Source organism: Podarcis raffonei, chromosome 1 (assembly GCF_027172205.1).
Source record: "Podarcis raffonei isolate rPodRaf1 chromosome 1, rPodRaf1.pri, whole genome shotgun sequence".
Classification (NCBI taxonomy): Eukaryota; Metazoa; Chordata; class Lepidosauria; order Squamata; family Lacertidae; genus Podarcis; species Podarcis raffonei.
In genome coordinates, this window is record NC_070602.1 from 84,724,403 (window position 1) to 84,743,930 (window position 19,528).

General features: G+C 48.4%; 1 protein-coding gene across 6 annotated transcripts in view; it reads right to left on the minus strand.

Moving 5' to 3' along the window:
- SPEG (striated muscle enriched protein kinase) overlaps positions 1–19,528 on the minus strand; it is a 102,771-nt gene that overhangs the window by 4,922 nt on the left and 78,321 nt on the right. For all 6 annotated transcript variants that reach the window (XM_053400974.1, XM_053400965.1, XM_053401011.1 and 3 more), the window contains 14 exons: positions 16,893–17,065; positions 15,698–15,724; positions 15,191–15,343; positions 13,876–13,918; positions 13,515–13,583; positions 10,902–13,125; positions 9,944–10,099; positions 9,240–9,356; positions 8,531–8,698; positions 7,875–7,997; positions 6,787–6,951; positions 5,511–6,282; positions 4,146–4,385; positions 436–659 (listed from right to left, as the gene is read on the minus strand). In XM_053400974.1, the coding sequence (XP_053256949.1) occupies positions 436–659; positions 4,146–4,385; positions 5,511–6,282; positions 6,787–6,951; positions 7,875–7,997; positions 8,531–8,698; positions 9,240–9,356; positions 9,944–10,099; positions 10,902–13,125; positions 13,515–13,583; positions 13,876–13,918; positions 15,191–15,343; positions 15,698–15,724; positions 16,893–17,065 (4,654 nt within the window). The remainder of the gene's footprint in view (positions 1–435; positions 660–4,145; positions 4,386–5,510; positions 6,283–6,786; positions 6,952–7,874; positions 7,998–8,530; positions 8,699–9,239; positions 9,357–9,943; positions 10,100–10,901; positions 13,126–13,514; positions 13,584–13,875; positions 13,919–15,190; positions 15,344–15,697; positions 15,725–16,892; positions 17,066–19,528) is intronic.

Below are 19,528 nucleotides of genomic sequence, written 5' to 3' on the forward strand. Positions count from 1 at the left end.
GCCTAGAGCATGGTGCTGATAATGCCAAGGTTGCGGGTTCAATTCCTGTATGGGACAGCTACATACTCCTGCATTGCAGGGGTTTGGACCAGATGATACTTAGAGTCCCTTCCAACTCTATGATTTAAAGTTCTGTCCTCATCTCCTAGTGTGAGTCCTGCAAAAGAGTAGCCTAGGAAACCAAGAACTTAACATTCTGGGGAGGGAGGAATTCCCCCATTTCTGCCATCTCCACTCTTTGGTGCTAGTCCCTTTGTCAATTAAATAGTATGCAACTCCAACCCATTAGCCACATGTATAGCTCAGCCTATAGGTACCACGTATGTTAATTCCATGGCATACTTACTCCACAAGCAGTTTGCCTTGCCCACAAAATCTCACACACATCCTCCCCTACCCAATCTTCTGGTATGCCAATTCCATAAAGATACTCACCCATGTACTCCAGTGTGCCAACACGACGCCCCAGCTGGCGCAACACCAGTGGGTTGTAGGTCTGGGCACTGCCAAAGTCAATAATTTTTAATGTGTTTGTGGGGCTGACAATGATGTTATCAGGCTTCAGGTCGAGATGAATGATGCGCCGTCCGTGCAGATATTCTAGTCCTTGAAGGATCTGTGTTACGTACCCCACCACATCATCCTCTGAGTAACGGAACCTGTAGAGTAAAGCATGTTATCGAAAGGATAGAGCGAAGGACACAAGAACCATTCCCTTGCACTTGTACTGGTACAATTAAACAATATGGTACCATTACTCCTAAATAAGCTGTCAGGGAACTGCCATCAGTACTGGAGGGGGAGAGCAAAAGCCAGAGGGATTCCAGAGAGCGTCCAGGGATCGGGAGAGCAGCCCATCTTCTGGGGAAGAGAATCAGCGTAGCACCAGTGGAGAAGGGGGGCTGGTGGGGGAAGTGGCGAGGCGATCCCATGACTCCTTGCCTGGGACCAGCAGAGAGACTAGAGGTCCTCCGTTGCCCACGCCCTCCCTGCGCAGGAGGCTTCCGCGCAGAGAGGGTAGGTGGAGACTAGGCGTCAAAGAACTTCTTTGCTGGAAAAAGTTTAAGAAACGCCCACTCACGGATTCTGCCAGCGATTGAGTCAGCCACGGGCGAGTGGCTGTCCGGACAGAGGAGGTTCACTTTGGCAGCCCAGCCAGGTGTTTGCACCCAGCCAGGAAGATAGGCACCTGCTTACACACGAGCAACCCCCTTAGGAACCATTACAGAAGCACACTGGTAACTATGTTATACACAGTGCAAACCCATGATTATATTTTCTATTTTTAAAAAACAGCTTATACATCTATTTTTTGTTTCTGTTTCATGCATTTGTTGAACTGATATTTTCTTTAAAAACTTTTCCCATCTGTACAACCCCATTCAAGGCCCACCTATGATGTCTTTTGCTGACAGTGGTCGGAAGTTAAAATTTTAACCCCACCCCAACCTCATCCTTGTGTGTTGCTGTGTGACAACGGGGGACATTAAATGATCAAGGGCTGGTCAATATGTTATTCTCTTATTTTCTTATTTTCATTTTTACTTTCAGTCACTTCACCACCACCCTGTTTCTGTTCTACATTACTTTGCAATTTCCTTTGTTCCTGCTGCTTAGGCTTTGCATGTGCAATCAAAATAGCACGCCCCCACACAGGAGGGAGGACAGGGACAGGACAGGGATGCCCCAAAGGACATCCCAGTGAGGATTAAACAGACTTAGCAGCCATGGAATTTTGACTGACAGCTGGAGGGACATCAGAGAAATGGGTGGAATGGAAAATGGGACAAAGGCACGAGGGGCTGACTGAACAGAAGCACTCCACACAGCAACATGTTGCTGTAGGTTCCACTTCTTGCGACTAAATACCACCACCAGATTCATTCTCTCATAATGCTAGAGCTCATGAACATCCGCTGAAGCTGAATGTTGGAACATTCAGGACAGACAAAACAAAGTACTTCTTCACGCAGCACCAGTCAAGCTATGGTGCTTGCTCTCACAGGAGGCAGTGAAGGCCACCATGTTGGATGGCTTGAAAAGAGGATGAGACAAATTCATGGAGAAGGAGAGGGCTATCAAGTTGCTGGAACCACAGGAGGGTTTGAAGAATCACATGGAGTCTGAAACATAGGGGCGAGGCAGCCCCTCAACCCTTTAGGGAAATAGGCAGCAGTTACCTCTAGTTGTCTTGTGTCCACTTGGGGTTTTCTGTCCTGTGTTTTATCCATTTGTTGGGTTTGGTTGTTTTACCCCCAGCCCACCCAATGCTCCAACTGATTGTGATATTTCTGATTTGAATCATAGCCTAAATATTTTGTAATTCCTTCCCCCACCCACTCTGGTTCTGTATCATCAGCAAAATCTAATGTTTTATTGAAGTCATTAATCATAATATTGAGCAGTGCTAGATCCAGGACAGAGACATAGACATTTTGGCTGCCAACCTAAAAAACACACCAAATGAATTAAAATTAAAATAAGAGGCTCTGGAAACCTGTGCTCTATACAGACTGTTCTGGAAAAAAGAAACTCCACTTAAAAGTGTTGCAAGGAGTATCAGTTGCACAACAGAAAGCTACTTATGATCCGATGAAACAATAATAATAATAATAATAATAATAATAATAATAATTTGTTATCATCATTATTATTATGATATACTACTAATTTCGAAAGCACGTCAAAATGCAAGTAGATAAATAGGTACTGCTCCAGCAGGAAGGTAAACGGCGTTTCCGTGCGCTGCTCTGGTTCGCCAGAAGCGGCTTAGTCATGCTGGCCACATGACCCGGAAGCTGTACGCCGGCTCCCTCGGCCAATAAAACGAGATGAGCACCACAACCCCAGAGTCGGCCACGACTGGACCTAATGGTCAGGGGTCCCTTTACCTTTTTAATTATACATGTGGGACGTGACAAAATACAGTATCTCCTGTCAGGATACTGCATTCCATTTCTACCCATCGGTCTGCATTCTATGCCCACTGAGCATGTTCAGTTCTTATTGGGCTGTTTAGGTCTCCCCACCCCCATAAATGTTTTGTACTTTTGCAAACCTTGGGGCTTCCCTGAGCCTTTTGTTCAAGGGTGGCACTGTTTTGGCTACATGAGGACTGGCACTCAGAGATCTGAGGTTGCTGCCAGTATATCATCATGATGGCAGTGCTATCAATTTACATGGCGCTTTATAGCAGGGGTGGGGAATCAGTGGCCCTCTAGATGTTTTTGGGACTCCCAACTCTCACCAACTCAGCCATTGGCTGTGCTGATGAGAGGCAGAATTCAACAGCATCTGGAGGACCATGAATCCCTCACCCCTTTTCTTATGCAAAGCAACAACAAAAAAGGTCTTTGCCTCAAGGAACATATACTATGCATTTCAGCCACAAGAGGAATAGGAGAGGCAAGGGTTAAGAACTAATGACTGTAAGCCCATCAAGTTGCACATTCACAGGAATCCGCTCATGTCAATCTCATGAACATCAAAGCGCAGGAAAGGTTTATATCCATTTATCTTTTACATATTCACAGAAGTAAGATTGCAGAAAAAAATTCCTCTGTATAATGTGGTCCTCAGTCACTAACTATAATGTGTATAATATGGTCCTCAGTCACTAAGTACTCTTCATTCAAGCCAGGCCCTTCCTTGAACCATCTAGATGTATTTTACTAAAGGTGTCCTGCAGTGTCTTAAAGCATAGCATATTTACTTGCCTCTTGCTGTTCCAGATTATAAAGCAGAAGATGACAAGGAATAGGTTCAAATGTTTGGGTCGAGTGGAGGTATCTGGACTGTGTTACTTTTATTTCCCTTCAGCTCTACTATTCTGACTCAGTGGCACAGTTTGCCCTCTTCAATTGCCCTGTTGTGAATAGGTCCAGTTATCACCTCTGCCATGGATTTTCTGGTCAACTAAAACTGATTCAGGCCCACAAACTGATTCATGCCCCCACTGCGTGTGACTAGACCAACACTTCTGTCTTGTCCTGGTTTTTATGTTTGCAACTCTCTGTTACTTGCTAGTTAGCCACACCCCTCTGTGGCCCCATGCTTGGCCCTCTCAGACACAGAGCTTCTCCTCTTAACATCCTGGAGTCCCACCCCTAACCCCCTCCTGCCTCCCAACCTATCCCCCAACAAACCTGTCAACAAAGTGGTAGAGGATCTCCTTCCCAGGGCAGTGTTCAGCTATCAGCACCAGATAGCGGGGGGTGATGTAGGCCTCGTGCAGAGTCATGATGCGATCGTGGTGTAGGCCCTTTAGGATCTCGTATTCCTGCAGGACGCTCTGCTTGCCTTCCGTTTCATAGGGCACAATCTTGGCCATGAATCGCTTGCCCGTGGCATTCTCCTTACATTCCCGAATCACTCCAAACCGGCCCCTGCACATATATACATGTAGCATGCTAAGTGCATGTCTGGACGCTTGCTCGACCTGCCTAACAAAAGCTAAGGCACAGTGTACATAGCTTCTGTTACACAGCACTGCACATGTAACCACAGAGTTCAATGGATATGACAACAGTTTTCATATAGTTAAATCACCCAGGATTGGCTGAGACAGAGTGGGCCAAGATTGGCCTGTGGGCTGGAGGTTCCCCATCTGCTTTACAGAGTGAGACTATAAGACTGTGATAGTACAGTTTTGGACAGTACCACTCCAGATCACAGCTGCGAAGGGGGTCACATTTTTGAATGCTCCATCTTGTAACAAGTTCATTGCATGTAGTAAGCAAGAACATTAAGAAGAGAGTTTATAACTAAATGTTTCTGATAAGATAGTTTAGTACATATAAGGTTTTTTAAAAGCACTGGAGGGAACATTCAAAGATATGTGTTTCCCAGGCACAGCAGTATGAAGTAGTGCAATCCAGAATTCCACCACTTTGGTCTACTACTTTAAACTGCATAATGCGTAGAAAGAGCTCTTGAATTTGTGTGAGAAGTTTAATCTCCGTCGGCTTAGTTGAAATGAAACCACTGCCATATGATTCTTGCCACTTTCATGCAATAAACATGGTTGTGTGATTGGGCCTGTGGAGATGAGAGTCGGAGAGTCAAGTGCATGACTGAAATGTACCACAAGGGAATGGAAGGGGGTTTAGCATCGCTTGGGCACAGAGGAGAAGGAGGGCTTCTGGTGTGGGGTCTAAATCTCTGAAGATACACTGGAGGCAGCGGACGGGGGCAAGGGAGGCTGCTAATGCTATGGCCACAACATGAGAGGCCTTGGTTACATCCAGGATCAGAGAAGGTCGGTTGCTGCACCCAATGCTGAGAAATTCCTGGTCCAGAAATGGACTAGAGGGAGGCATCATTCTGTGCTGCTTTGCACGCTATCTAGGAGAAGGTCTCAGGTTCAGACCCTGACATATCCAGGTGCAGGGCAGGGAACAAGGCTTTCTCCTTTGAACCTGGAGCACCAACAACTAGAAAATAGCGGACCAGAATGACTACTTCCTGCACCGGGCTGTCAGCTTCCTATGTCCCTATGAAAGATCTCTTACCTTGCTTTCTCATCCAAGAAGGTGTAGGGTTTTTGAGGGACCCCTTGGCGCAACGACGACTCGTCCTTGGAAGTTGAAGTGAGCCTGCCCTGAGCCCCACTCCCAGCGTCCCGGCCAGGGGTAGTGCTGCGGCTCAGAAAGCGAGTGTGAGAAGGCCCCTCTTCTGGGCTGGGGGTAACTGGCTGGCTGCGTGCACCTTCCGTCGTGCTGGGCTCCCTTGGTGGGATGGAGATAAAAGAGGTGGCCATGTAGGGAACAGCTTTCGGGGAGACGGTCACTGGCGAGTCTGCCGCAGGGGTTGGTAAGGCAGGAGAGATGGGCGAAAACTTGGAGACGGAAGAGCCAGGGGAGGATGCCGCAGCAGGCGAGACCCTGCTGGGCACTGAGGCACTGTGGGTGCTGAGAGAAGATGCTGTTCTGGAAGGCATCGAGTCTGGCTCTGGAGAGGTGGATGGCGCAACAGCTGGAGGTTCGGAAGACGAGGTCTTCTTGGAGGATGGAACCAGGGCCGCAATCGGGAGCTTGGCCTTCACCGTGGCCAGAGGCTTTTCCTCAGGTTGAGTCACTTTGGGGGCAGCAGGAGCCTTGCCCCCTTGTGCCGGCACTGCCCCCTTGTGCTTCCTGGGAGGAGAGGATGGCAGGGGACCTGTATTTCTGCGCACGGGTTGGGGAGACTGGTCAGTGAGGGTCTGGGTGGATCTGGTGAAAGCAGCTTTCTCCGCGGCAGTTGTACTCTTTTTGGCAGTGAGAGCTGAGAAGGCAGTCTTGGGTTCTGGGAGAGGAGAAGAGGCTGATTTAGGCTCAAATTAGGAGGGCCTGCCTCTTTCCAGAAGGCAAGGGAAAATCTATAGAGGGAACCCCTCTCAGCTACCAAATCTATAGAGGGAACCCCTCTCAGCTACCAAACAGTGGGAATCCCAACTATGGCAGAGCCAGCTCAATAAAAGAAATATCCTCCCTACGAGGGCAGCTGCACCTTGATACCATGAGGTGGGCTTGCAGCCAGAATTTAGGACATGGCTTGTGGAGTACTTGCAAGCACAATGGCTGCATACGCACCATTCAGTTTTTGAAGCATACCATATATCTGAAGCAAATTCTCCCTCAAGAATCCTGGGAACTGTAATTTGTTAAAGGTCCTGGAGGGGTAAACAACAGCTCTTAGGATTCCTGGTAGTGGTGGGAATGTATTTTCAATGTATGGTGTGTACACAGCTATGGCAACCTATTGGTTGGTTCAGACTGTCAGGTCTAAGAGCACCTCCCTCGTCCTCACCTGCACCCTCAATGAAGACCTTCCCTGAGGGGTTGCTGTAGGGGCCTTGTCCGGCCTTGTTGGCACAGGCAACACGAAACTTGACCATGCTCGCAACAGGGAGATCTGTCACGTTGAAGTAGCAGTCAGCGATGCCTGAGCTGACCAACTTCCACTCATGCTCTCCTGGGGCGGGGGAAGAAATAAATGAATTAAAGCTATATGCAGTAAATATAACACATTAAAGACCAAACAAAACCAATGCTGAAAACCAGAAACAACAAAAAAATAAAACCACAGAATGCAGGGGGGGAAATCAAATGAGAACGCAGTACAAGAAAAAAAGATTTGGCATCAGACTGAAACGCAGGTAAAGAGAGGGTTGATTAGGGCAGGGCAGGGAGCTCCACAAAGCATGGGGAAGAATGCAAATGAGACAGGACTGTAAATAGCTTGGTCCCAAACTGTTTTGGGGCTTTGTAGTCATAACCAGGATTTTGAATTAGGAACAGTTAGCCAATGAACAATATTGGAGTCATATGCTTTTATAAGCACCATCCTAGCTACTAAATTCTGCACCAGCTGAAGTTTCTGAACCTTTTCCGGTATCAACTCCACATAGGGCGTGCACCCTATCTGCTAATCTGGATCATGTTACCAAAACATGTGTGACAGTGGCTGGATTTTGCCTCCGAGGGGCTCACTGGAAGAGGTTGTGCCTTGCATGAAGATTGAATCTAGTCTTTAAAACACCCATCTCTACAGAAACGTGATGAACTCCACATCTTGTCCTCAGATTTGGGCTGAATCTGTAACTGAACTGCATATAATGCAAGAGGATGGGGAAGGGAGACTACTAGGAAGCAATACTTTTCACTCTTGTACCACCAGCTGTTTGGGAATGGGCAGGCAACTAAAGGAGTAGGAATGAGAAGATGACTGCAGTTGCACTGTAGCCTTATTAGAAGAATAAAAAATTCTGCACATGCGAACATGGAGCCCCAGAAGGTCCACAAAGAACCAGGGGAATGCATGTGACGACTAGAGCCTCTGCAAAGGAAAGGGCAGAAAGCAGCTGGCAATATTTTCCACAGCCCACCAGTTCATACCATCCATCTTCCGTTCCAGCGTGTAGGTGCAGGGTGCCTGAGTATCTGCTGGCCTCCATAGCACCAGGACTGTGTTCCTGTACTTCTGGGGGATTTCTGGGGTGCCTGGTCTCCCAGGAATCTCTGTTAGGAACAGGTTTGAGAAAAGAGAAATGAATGGAAGAGCCTGAGATAGTAACCTATGAGATATGGGATGGAAGGATCTGTCAATTTCGTTTCTCAGTTTTTATTTCCCCCCCCAGTTTTAAATTCAATTCCCCAAATTTTGCAGGAATTTGTGGATTTTTAAAAAAATATATACACCTCATGTACCATAATTTTAGTACAAATTTCTCCTGATAAATTTCTGCATGCATTTTTTAAAAAATTAATGTACACATATTTACACAAATATCTTCATTTTTATGCATATATTCCTATAATACATGCATTTTTGTAAACATTATTTGGTTGGAGAACTGCATTTCAGAATTCAGATGAGTGTGAATGTAAAGGGAGAGCTGTTTCAGAATAGGTGAATTTGATAGATTCGGTTGTCAATGCACACTGAATCATATTTCTCTTCCATTGCTACATGAGATATATTGCCGCAACAGGCTCATAGATGTTTGGTTGGGGTGTTGGGGAACCTCAGGACACTCTTCTTCTATCCTTACTTGCTACAGCCAGGGTGCAGGAACTGGTGGCAGTGCCCAGCGCATTGGTAGCATTGCATTCATACAAGCCTGCATCCTTCTTGGAGACTTTGGAGATGGTGAGCAGCTGGCGGCCATCTTTACATGCCACAATGTTGAGAACACCCTCTGATACCAGGGTGTTCTTATCTGCAGAGGACAAGAAAACCGATCCATACAACCACTCTAGGTATATCAATATCGCACACTGCCTTATATCCTCCTCCTGTAGCTTGTGTTCTAATGCATCTTTGCCACAGAGTTAATACTCAGTCATGTGAGCTTCATCAAAAGTCGGAGCACCTCTTTTCCTGGCTGAACCCAAGGGGTCCCTATCCCAACAGAGTTCGGCACTTCTGAGTTCCAAGAGGATGTAACCATTTGGATGGCAACCAGTGCAAGGATACACAATTTGCACCATGGCGATGCAGGGGTATGCAGCTAGGTCTGTCTGCATGGACGCCCAAATGGCAGCTCAGTTCTGGGCTTGACCTCTCCTAAGCTCTGTGGCTGAACCTCCCTTGGGTGACATTGCATCATGGCTGTCTGGTAGGATACCTGTTAGGAATCACACACTGGAAACAACTCAGCAGGTATCAGGCTCCACCTTTCTGATCTTGAGAGTCAAGAAACTATATTGCTTCTTCCAGCCCCAACATGCAGACACACATGCTCCTTGTGACACAATTACCTTTCATCCACAGTATGCGAGGGGCAGGGCTGGCTGCGGGAAGGCAGCAGAGTTGCACTGCCTCTCCCTCCAGCAGTACCTGGTCCTTCAATTTTATGTGGAAAACTGGAGGGAAGTCTGCGTTGGACAAGGAATAAAAGGGGTAAATCAGAGGCTGCTTCCAAGTACCACACAGATGGTGCTAAAAGGTTTGGCAGGAATTCCATCCCCAGCATAGAAATGATCCCCTGTAACAGGGTTGGGGAAACCCCAGGTCTGGGGGCCAATAGCAGCTCCACAGGACTATCTGCCTGGCCCTCAGAATTCTACACAATGCCTCTCTCCACAGGCTCCACCCCTTTTTCCCACGCTCCACCCCTCACTGGTCCTGCTCCATGGTTTCCTTGAGCATTTTTGCTAGCTGGAATGTGTCCCTGAATGGTAATAATGCCTCTTGCTTGCCTGGTCATTTAGAGGTGTGAGGAGTAACCTCTGACTTTTGCATGACTGGAATTTGGCCTGCTCTAAGGAGTCCCACCTCTGCCACTCAGTTCAGCCCTTCACCACCATGTTTCCCTAGAACGGCCCACTCTAATTGCCCCGGTGGCTGGAACTTTCTAGCACAGCTGAACAGGTGAGAGCAACTCAGACTTCCATTGGCCAGCCACACCAGGCTGAATTTATCTCAGTGGCAGCACTGGCCCCACACTCCCTCATGGGCATACCTGACTCGCTGAGCACATAGGGTTGACTCATAATGACAACACCGTCCCCTCTCAGGCTGGCAGGAATGTTGGGCTGTGAAGCAACCTTGTCTTTCTTGGATCTGGACAAGCTCCAGCGTTCCCAGCGAGAACCGCGCCGCTGGCTTTCACCAGGACCTGTGAAAATGACAGATATGAGTGGGCTCTTTCTTGCCAAGAGAATCCTGGGAAATGGTTGGGGGGCCTGAGTGACGCAGTGCTTGCTTTAAAGACTGTCTCAAGGCAAATCTAAAAAATGTAGTATAAACACTGACAACTGGGAAACACTGGCTTTTGAGCGCTCCAGTTGGAGAACAGCCTTTACCAAAGGTGTCATGGGCTTTGTAGACACTCGAACTCAGGACGCAAGGGAGAAACGTGCTAGGAGGAAGGCACGCTTGGCAAATCCACACCGTGATCAACTCCTGCCAGGGAACCAATGTCCTCACTGTGGAAGGATGTGTGGGTCCAGAATTGGCCTCCACAGTCACTTACAGACTCATTGTTAAAACCGTGTTTATGGAAGACAATCTTACTTGGCTATGAGTGATCGCCAAAGAAGAAGAAGCTTCTACTGGATGTGTGGTGTGCTCAGAGCAGGATTAGTCACTCTCAGATCACACATACTCCTCCACATCAGCAGTGTTAGCATGCTCTAAAATATCCAACTTATTATTCTCTCTTTTCTCTCTCTTCCTTGATCCCTAGTTCCTCCAGCATTTTCCTGGAACTTGTACCACAACCAAAAAAGTGGCCAACAAGTTGGTGGAACTACAATTTGTAAGCCTCACTCCCTTCCCCACATTAAAAGTCATACAGCACTTATAAAGGATGCCTTTAAACATGCCCAGAGGAGCCATGATCCCTCAATGGAGAAACATCAACCATAACACACACACCCGCTTTCCCAGGTGGGAAATGGTTGTAGACCATTGCTCACCGCTGCCTGTGGATGTGTCAGACTGGAAGGATTCTGTGGAAGGGACACTTGCAGACTGGGCTGCCAGCTGGTTCTGCGGGATACCCACTTGACGCAGGTTTTCCCCCTCAGAAGTTGCACGGCGCAGGTGAGAGAGGAAAGGAGCTTTCTTCTCAGGCTGCCTGATACGGTCGCCACCAGCAGCAGCTGCCTGGTCTTCCTCGCCACGTTGCGAGTGGCTGCGCAGATGCGTGGAGAGGCGCCCCATGGTGGTCCCGATCTTCCTGCGCACAGCCATGACGGGCGACTCACTGGAGCCAGGCTCCGACAGCTGGCTGTCCGAGTCCTTTTTGTCCTTGGAAGCCAGGCCCCCAGACAGCCTCGCTCCCCCTCCTTCCTCCTCCTTGGCCTTCCTCCTCTCGACGGGAGGCGTGCGTCGGAGTCGCATCGACATCCTGCGGATGAAGCCGCCCTCCTTCTCCACTTCATGCAGGTCCTGCACAGAACGAGAGCGCTCGCCCAGGTGTCGAGAGACCCCAGACTTGGACAGCTCCAGTGGGGCACCCACAGGGCCTGGCCGGTAGATGCCCTCTTCCCGCGGCCCGGCCAGCTGCCGCTCCTCAGACCTGGAGAGCAGCTTGCGGCCCCTGCTGAGGGAGCCTTCCCTGCCTCTCTTGAATTTGGCCTCAAAGACCTCTTCGGAGTCAATGTCCAGGATGTGCTCAGCACTGGAGGAGCGAACTTGGGGGGAGGGTTCCTTGCTGGGGGTCTGCGCAGCCTTCTTGGCAAAGGCAGCAGTGGGGTGGGACTGTGTTGTAGCTGGAGAGGTTTGAGGTATACCTTCTGAGGCAGCCGCAGAAGGTTCTGCAGCCTCCCTGTGAGGGACCTGGGATGACTCGCCAGCCAGGCTCTGCATGACATCAGCGTAGGCCGAACGCTTGGGGGCCGAGCTGCCTGGGGTGGGTGAGATGGGTGTGCGAGTTGTTGGCTTCCTTGGAGAGCCTATGGCTTTCACAGCTTCTGGAGCATCAGGTTTGGACAATCTCACCAACGCCTTTTCCTCAGGTCCCCTGGCGGTTGGTCTCCTCAAGCTAGCCCTGCCGATGGGCTTTGTTCCCGCCTCCGCCTCAGGGGTAGGCGGCTTGGAGGGAACCTCGTGTGGCGTGTGGGGCCTGGATTCATTCAGAGCGGAGAGGGACGGCGTCTCTTTCAGCCTCTGGACTTCGGCCTGGGCTAAGGGGATTTCCAGCGGTGCTCCGGAGCGGCGGTGCAGGGTGACAGGCTCCCCGTCGCCTTGGCTGAAGGAGCTGCTCTTTTGGAGGAGGCGCCCCTCAGGGGGCATGTGCTGCGGAGCCGTCTCGATGGAGGCTGCGCGCGCCATCTTGTGCCCGGGGGGCAGTTGCTTCTCCAGCCTGGGAGGCCTCAAGCCCTTTTTCTCAAGGCCGAGGGTCTCCAGCAGCGGCCCCCGCAAGCCGCTCAGCTTACCGTCCACGGGGCTGCCGTGCAGCAGGCGCTGCCGCATGACCTCCAGGCGCTGGGTGTATTCTTCCTCTGGCAGCCCACCCTTCCTGCGGTACAATGTGCCGGGGCTGGGGCTCCGATGGGGCAGCTCCATGGAGGCTGCTTTGGTCAGGCGTTTGCGGGAGTGGGGCTCCGCTTCATCCGAGGGGAGACTAAGCAACAGGGCGCTGTCAGCAGAGCTGCCGCGGCGCAGCTCCCCCTTACGCGAGGCTTTGTCAGATGCTTCTGGGGAATCCAGGCTGGAGCCTTTCTTCAGGGCCTTCCTGGGGTACTCTGGCCTTTTCTGGGCCTCGCGAGCCTCCTCGTCGGAAGAGCCAGGCTCCTCAGCCTCTGTGGAGCGCTTCCGTGGCAACGTGCCCTTCTGCCTCCTGAAAGAGAGCTCTGCTTCTTCCTTTCTCTTGGGATCCACCACAGCTCCCTGCCCCTCATCATCCTGCCACTCCATCAATGTGCCTTCTTCATCTGCTGGAGCCCCCTCAGGGCCGGGAGGCTCATCATCTGTTGGGATCTCAGTTAGGGACATGCGGGAGCCGGAAAATTCGGGCTGATGGGGCATGGGAATGTAGGGCAACTCCTCTGGGTCATCAGAATCCGAAGAGGAGGACAACACCGAGGTCTCCTTGAGCAGGCGAGGCACAGCAATAGACAAGTGGCTGGATGTGTCCTCTAGGAGCTCAGGAATTGGCCGTGGCACCATGTTGCACTTGTAGCTGATCTGGGAGCGCTGGGGAAAGAAAGCACACACTGAGGGGAGAATGGGATGGAGCTCAAGCAAAGACCCAGACAGCCTCTGTTCCACCCACACCTCATTTCACAGGCTTGGCTGCCCACCCTCCTGATGAAGCCAGACTGTAGCTCCCAACATCCCTGACCATTGGACACGTTGGCTGACCAACAACATCTGAAAAGCACCATGGAAAACCGTCAGGGTCATATGCACACACAGACACTCACAATTACACACACACCACTTGTGCTTCATGGCAGCATTTTCTGCACAATGGTGTCCACCTTAACATCCACCCCCTCCTTAATTTTGCTGCTGGAGGGAATTCACAACCGCAAATCAACCAATCAATAAATTGCCAGCACGCTGACAGGTACCAGGTTTACCTGCCATTTCCGGCGAGATATGAAGAGCTTGAGATGATCTGTACTGATGCTCTTGCCCTTGGCTAATGTCTGAAAGGAAGGGTGGAAGCAGGCAGGGTCAGAAGAACAAGTAGAGCTCTGTAGCCGGGTCAAAACAAAGGCCTATCTAGTCCAGCCTGTTTCCCAGTGGCCAAAGAGATGCCTCTGGCTCAGGCAGCTGGAAAGAGTTGCTTTTGCTCCCTGCATGTGTGGCAGAAGCCTTTGCTTGAAGGAACCTCTCCCACTTTGAGCTACCAAGATTTTCTCCTGCCTAGAGAAAGGCACCACCACCCAACATGGGCCCCACTTCTCTTTCTAAAGAGGCATCAGCAAATGGACTTACCTTGAACCAGGGGTGTTCCAGGGTCTGATCTGCATTGGGTCTCCTGGGAAGGAAAACAAGAACGAGTCAATATGCTAGTGTAGAGGAAAGCTGCAGCTAAAGCCCACACACCACACACTGCTCCTCAGCATGTCCTCTTCCTTTCCTTCTGCTTCCTCCAACCCACCTCCGATCACTCTCCTCTCTCCCACCAAAAACAGAATGGCTTCCTCTGATTACTTGCCTTCCAATGCTCCTTCTTCCCAGGCTTGAATCAAAGGACTGTGAGAGCATTTCCTTGCTTTCTAGAACAGCTAACAAACCTCACAGCTTAAAAGAGTGAGATCACTCTTGCACAATCACCCTTTCCCCCCCAAGAGGTAGGATTAAAATACATTACATAAATAAATAAATAAATAACACACTATTCTTGCTTTTTGGCGGGGTGGGAGTTGTCCCCAAGCATTGTGTGTCTTTGGGCTCCTTCAGACAACTTGTTTACTGAGCTGTCATCCTGATTTGCTTAAACAAAGCTTACACAGACACAGAGGTTATGCCATGTCTGGTCTTCATTGAGCATTCGTTCCGATTTGTTTGTGGGGAGGTTATACAACAATGATCGTTCATCCTCATTTGCTAGTTTGGGGTTCTTATATCTCCTTAACCATTCATTCGTCCCACACTTTCCAGTGCATTACTCTGTAATTTTCCTAAGTGCAAAAGGTGTGTTAAAGTGGGTGTAGTGCGTGTTGGCCCCTTTGGGCAGTTGTTTTATTGTGTGTGTGTTCTGCAATATGTTCTTGGTACAATAACAGTCTGTTAGAGATTTATTTTGGTTTCCTTTGACTTCTGTAATGCCTCCTCAATGGTATCACATTATTGCCACCTGTAGAGGCTATACGGCTACAAAAGCTGAACAAAAGTATACCAGAATCCTTGTGGTATAAAAAGTCGCAGGATTTCAGCAGGAAGCCACAGGATCACGTGTGGCCACCCTGAGAGCATCCTGAGCACAAATCATCATCAATACACAATAAAAAGGATGTCTGGAGGGGCCCTAGAGCATAATTTTCTCGCTGCAAAGCCCTGGCAGCCTGCTGGTGACTTTTACCCAGGTAGGGGAGGCCTGGAACTCTCTTTGGCCCCCACTCTAAGGTGGCTTTTCTTTCTGTGCCTCTGGATTCCTTTCTCAGAGAAGGAATAATTATAGTTGTTTTTTCCCTCTCTCTGCCATGGGGGCAGGGAGTATGTGTGTGGGGAGTCCTCTTTGCATCCCACACAGGTAAATGCCTCTATCTAATCCTCAGGGAAACCCTTAATATACCCCATTACTTACAGGCGATCATTAACCAGTACTTTGATAACAAAGCCTTTAGCCTCTCTCGTCAGTCCTGTGAACATACTCTCCTCAAAAGCCACGTTGTAGTTGCGGATGTTCATGAGTGTAGTCTTGTCATTCTCACCCACAAACGGGGAGATCCCTGTGAGACTGAGAGAGGGAATAGTTAGAAAATCATTGGCTGGCAGGCTTGGGGCAAGCTTTCTGGGTTTCCAATGCCCTTGCATGCAAGGATGTAGTGATGGGGTGAGGAAATTTACTGGTGTAGCTTTTCAAGGTTCCCCAAGCTGTAATTCACACCCTGGAGACCGTAGAGCATGGCTCTCTGCAGAGCTGAATGGGAACACTATGTCAAAGCATAGTGGTGGAATTATCTGCTTCCAGGACAAGGAAGAGCCCTGGTATTTCTTATTGTGCCTTCTCTTTACCATAATATGGTAGAGCTGCAAGGGAGATGGGAGGAACCTGAACAGTCCTAGCATAGTCCTCCAACCTGAGGCTTACCATAGATATGTGATTACTCCCACTGGCCTGTAAAAAAAGAACAGACAAAATGTCAGTGCTTTGACAGGACATCTCTAGGAGGAGTTAAGTTATATGATCCAGGTGGTACCTATACTTAGTGATCTTAAGGATAGATGGATTAAATGGGATGATGGTATCAGGGGTTGAGCTGGTTGAGGTTCTTTCCAACTCAATGATTCTGTGATTGTAAGGTTAGGGTCTGGACAATAGAAGGGCTGTTTCAGTTGTCAGATAAGGTGTGGTGGCTTTGTTCTGCAAAATAGATGGCCAAGTAGAAGTGATCTGTTTCTACAGGAGCTAAAGGCTGGAAACCCCACTGCCAGAAGAGAGCCTTTTGGGAAGGGGGCTTACCTTCCCTCTCCCAGCTGTGGAATGTGCTAACTCATATGCCTCTGTTTTTGCTCTCTGCAAGAATACTATGTTGCTAGTGCCCCCCCCTAATATGATGAGGGAGAAGCATCTGCTGGTGTGTGTTTAATGCTGTGAAACTCCACCTATGTTCAGCTTGTACTGTATGCATGTGAAAATAAACCATATGTCACAAAACAAAAGCAAGCCTTCAGAAATCAAGTTTACGACACACTCCTGGAGTGCTCATACTTGGAGCCTTGGGGTGCATGTAACAATAGATAGATTAGATTAGCCCCTGGCTAGCAAATGGTATGGCTCCATCATCCGGGAGTCCAGAGCACTAGGCCATTCTAGGGTCTGCAGTGTTCGGATTTGTAACAGTCTTCAAGAGGTCGGGATCCAACTTAAGGTTGAAACAAATGCACTACAGTAGAATGGGCAATAATGAGCCAGTGCATCATGCTCACACTCCCCAAGTAAGACTTATACAAAAAAGTGTTTTGCACTGTCCTTAAGGGAAAACAGCATGGGCTGATCTGCAAGAGTCAAGGCAAAACAAGCTGCACAGTCCATGACATGGAGCAATCCTTACGCCTCTCTTGTGCAGACTCTGCCCCATGCAAACCAGCAATTGCAAGCCCAGGTCCAATTGACTGGACTGCAGGTTAAGCAAGGGCCTATCCCAGTAATTCCTCCTCTCTGAAATTGCCCAATACTCAAGCTCAGGAATTCCCCTTTAGCTTTTAATTTCTCCTTTCTGGTGCTCATTTCAGGGATGTGTGTGCACAGACATACATCATATTGTGCAGGTGCATCTGTTTACCAAACATCGGTGACACCGGAGACTGGACTCTGGCTGACAATCTCAGGGCCCACAAATTCGGGGGTGCCATACTTGCAGTACTGCAGCTCATCAGGAATCAGCTCTTGGGCATTGCCGAAGTCACAGATCCGCACCTGATCGCTGCCGGGTTCAGCCAGCAGCAAGTTTTCAGGCTGTGGGAAAGGAAAGTGGAGAGGTATTAAGGAGGTGCCCCGAGAAAAAGCTGCTAAGCAAGCAAAATAATTCACAACTGTGAAATGTGACACTCACCCACAATGGGCACAGATTACAGAAATCATTCCCTTCTCCAAGGGATTCCCTACAGCCAACATTGCATTATTCACACTAGTGAGCTATGCTGTGGTCTTCAGAAAGGTGTCTAGCCCCTTTTCATGTCCACTACTTCCTCAATGCCATGCATGCTTGTAACTATTTCCAGCAATCTCCTGAATGGAGGAGCGTGTGTGTTTATTGATCCCTTAAAGGTAAAGGTAAAGGTACCCCTGCCCGTACGGGCCAGTCTTGACAGACTCTAGGGTTGTGCGCCCATCTCACTCAAGAGGCCGGGGGCCAGCGCTGTCCGGAGACACTTCCGGGTCACGTGGCCAGCGTGACATCGCTGCTCTGGCGAGCCAGAGCCGCAGACGGAAACGCCGTTTACCTTCCCGCCAGTAAGCGGTCCCTATTTATCTACTTGCACCCGGAGGTGCTTTCGAACTGCTAGGTTGGCAGGCGCTGGGACCAAGCAGCGGGAGTGCACCCCGCCGCGGGGATTCGAACCGCCGACCTTTTGATCGGCAAGCCCTAGGAGCTGAGGCTTTTACCCACAGCGCCACCCGCGTCCCATGCACAAATCCAGAGAACAGTACCAGCATGTCACATTAAAATTTTCAACGCCATGCTAATGATCCATCTCCTCCAGGATGCATGGATGGAGATCGGAAAAGTGAACCACAACCTACCCTCCAGAGGTGGCACAACCAGGTATGGCAGGAAGCTTTATTTGAAAAATGCACCCAGCCAGAGGTGAAATAAAAAGTGGCAGGTTCTTTTTTCCCTCTTATAATAATTACAGGGTGGGGGAGCCCAGGCCATCTCTCTACTATCAAATCTTTTGGTGAAGTGTGATATCATAGGTGGGGCAGCATCATTTCTTATCGTTTCCCATAGAATGTGCATGCCTCCTGCCCCCATTTTCTTTCATTGTTTTGTGATATATGTGTCCTAATGGTGAGATTGTATACAAGGTGTGTCACCTTCCTGGTGTTATTCCCATTCTAGACAGGGGATGGAAAGGTTCGTTCTTTCCTTTTCTCCTTTGTTATCCTCCCACCCTAAACATGTTTTTTTCTTCATTTCAGCAGTATAATTAAGGGAGGGATGCGACAGGCACCCATTATCTGCACTTTCCGGAAACAACTGAAGACATTTTTGTTCAGACAGGCTTTCCCAGCTGGATAAATGGGTCTTTACCACAAGTGTCTACAATTTACGGTTTTAGTTTTGTTTTAAATGTGTTTGCTTTTTTGTGTTTTTAACTGTTTCTAATTATCTTTAGTGCACATCGTCTTGAGACAGCTGTTCAGAAGGCAACTGATAAATCAATGATGACAATAATAATTTTGTTGCTGTCATTGTTGAACAATTGGGGAGTCAGAAATCCTTGCCAATCTACATCAAGTCACCCAGAAATCTACTAGTAGATCACAGTCCCCCTTCTGCTCACCCTTACTGTAGTTTTAATAGAATTAAAACTATGCACATATATAAAATCTATCAATGTTTAGTTGTTTTTTAAAGGATTTTTTCCTATTTTTTTTATTTTTAATCTGTAAGGTGCCTTGAGTCCCTTCAGAGGAAAAGGCAGGGTATAAAACAACAACAACATACTATAGATTACAGGTACCTTGAGAACATCACTCTCAGAAGATTGGAAGAAATTTAAGGACTATTTACAGAAATATTGCAAAATTAATGAATGTTAGAATGATGTCGGATAGAAATTAAGTGGTTTCCAGCTGTAATGTTTTAAGTGATATGGGGGGGGGGGAAAGGTGCAGAAATAGGTTAAAACTTATTGATAAGGATTTGCTGAACTAATAATTTGAACTGGAATACAAAAAAGGGAGGTATGAGGAGGTCGGAGAAATATGTTAATGAAAAATAAGCTTTGTAAACTCTACGTGTTTTTAACCATTTTTCTATTTTTGTATTTTTTCTTATTTTTTCTTTTTTTCTTTTTCATTCTTTTTTATTGTATTAATTTTGAAAACCTTAATAAATATCTTCAAAAAAAAAAAAGAGAACATCACTCTCTATTTAACAAGCATGTATTATAAGGGGGGTTCTGCCATCAACCTCAGGTTATTTGGAATTTTTCTTCTCACAAGGCAGTGACACACCTTTGGCTACTCAAGCTGGTTCTTACTCCATAAGCTCCCCAGAACCTCCTTGCAGCCCATTCATTAGCCCAGTGGAGATCTGGTGGAAAGCCAAGGATGTTAGGGAATTGAAAAGCAAGGGAGACAAGCCTGGAGCCTTCCAATTCTTTCTGCAATACAGGATAACAGCTCTCACCAACACATTTCTAGAGCAAAGTCTAATTCCACAGCATCAAAGATCATATTAGTTTAGCC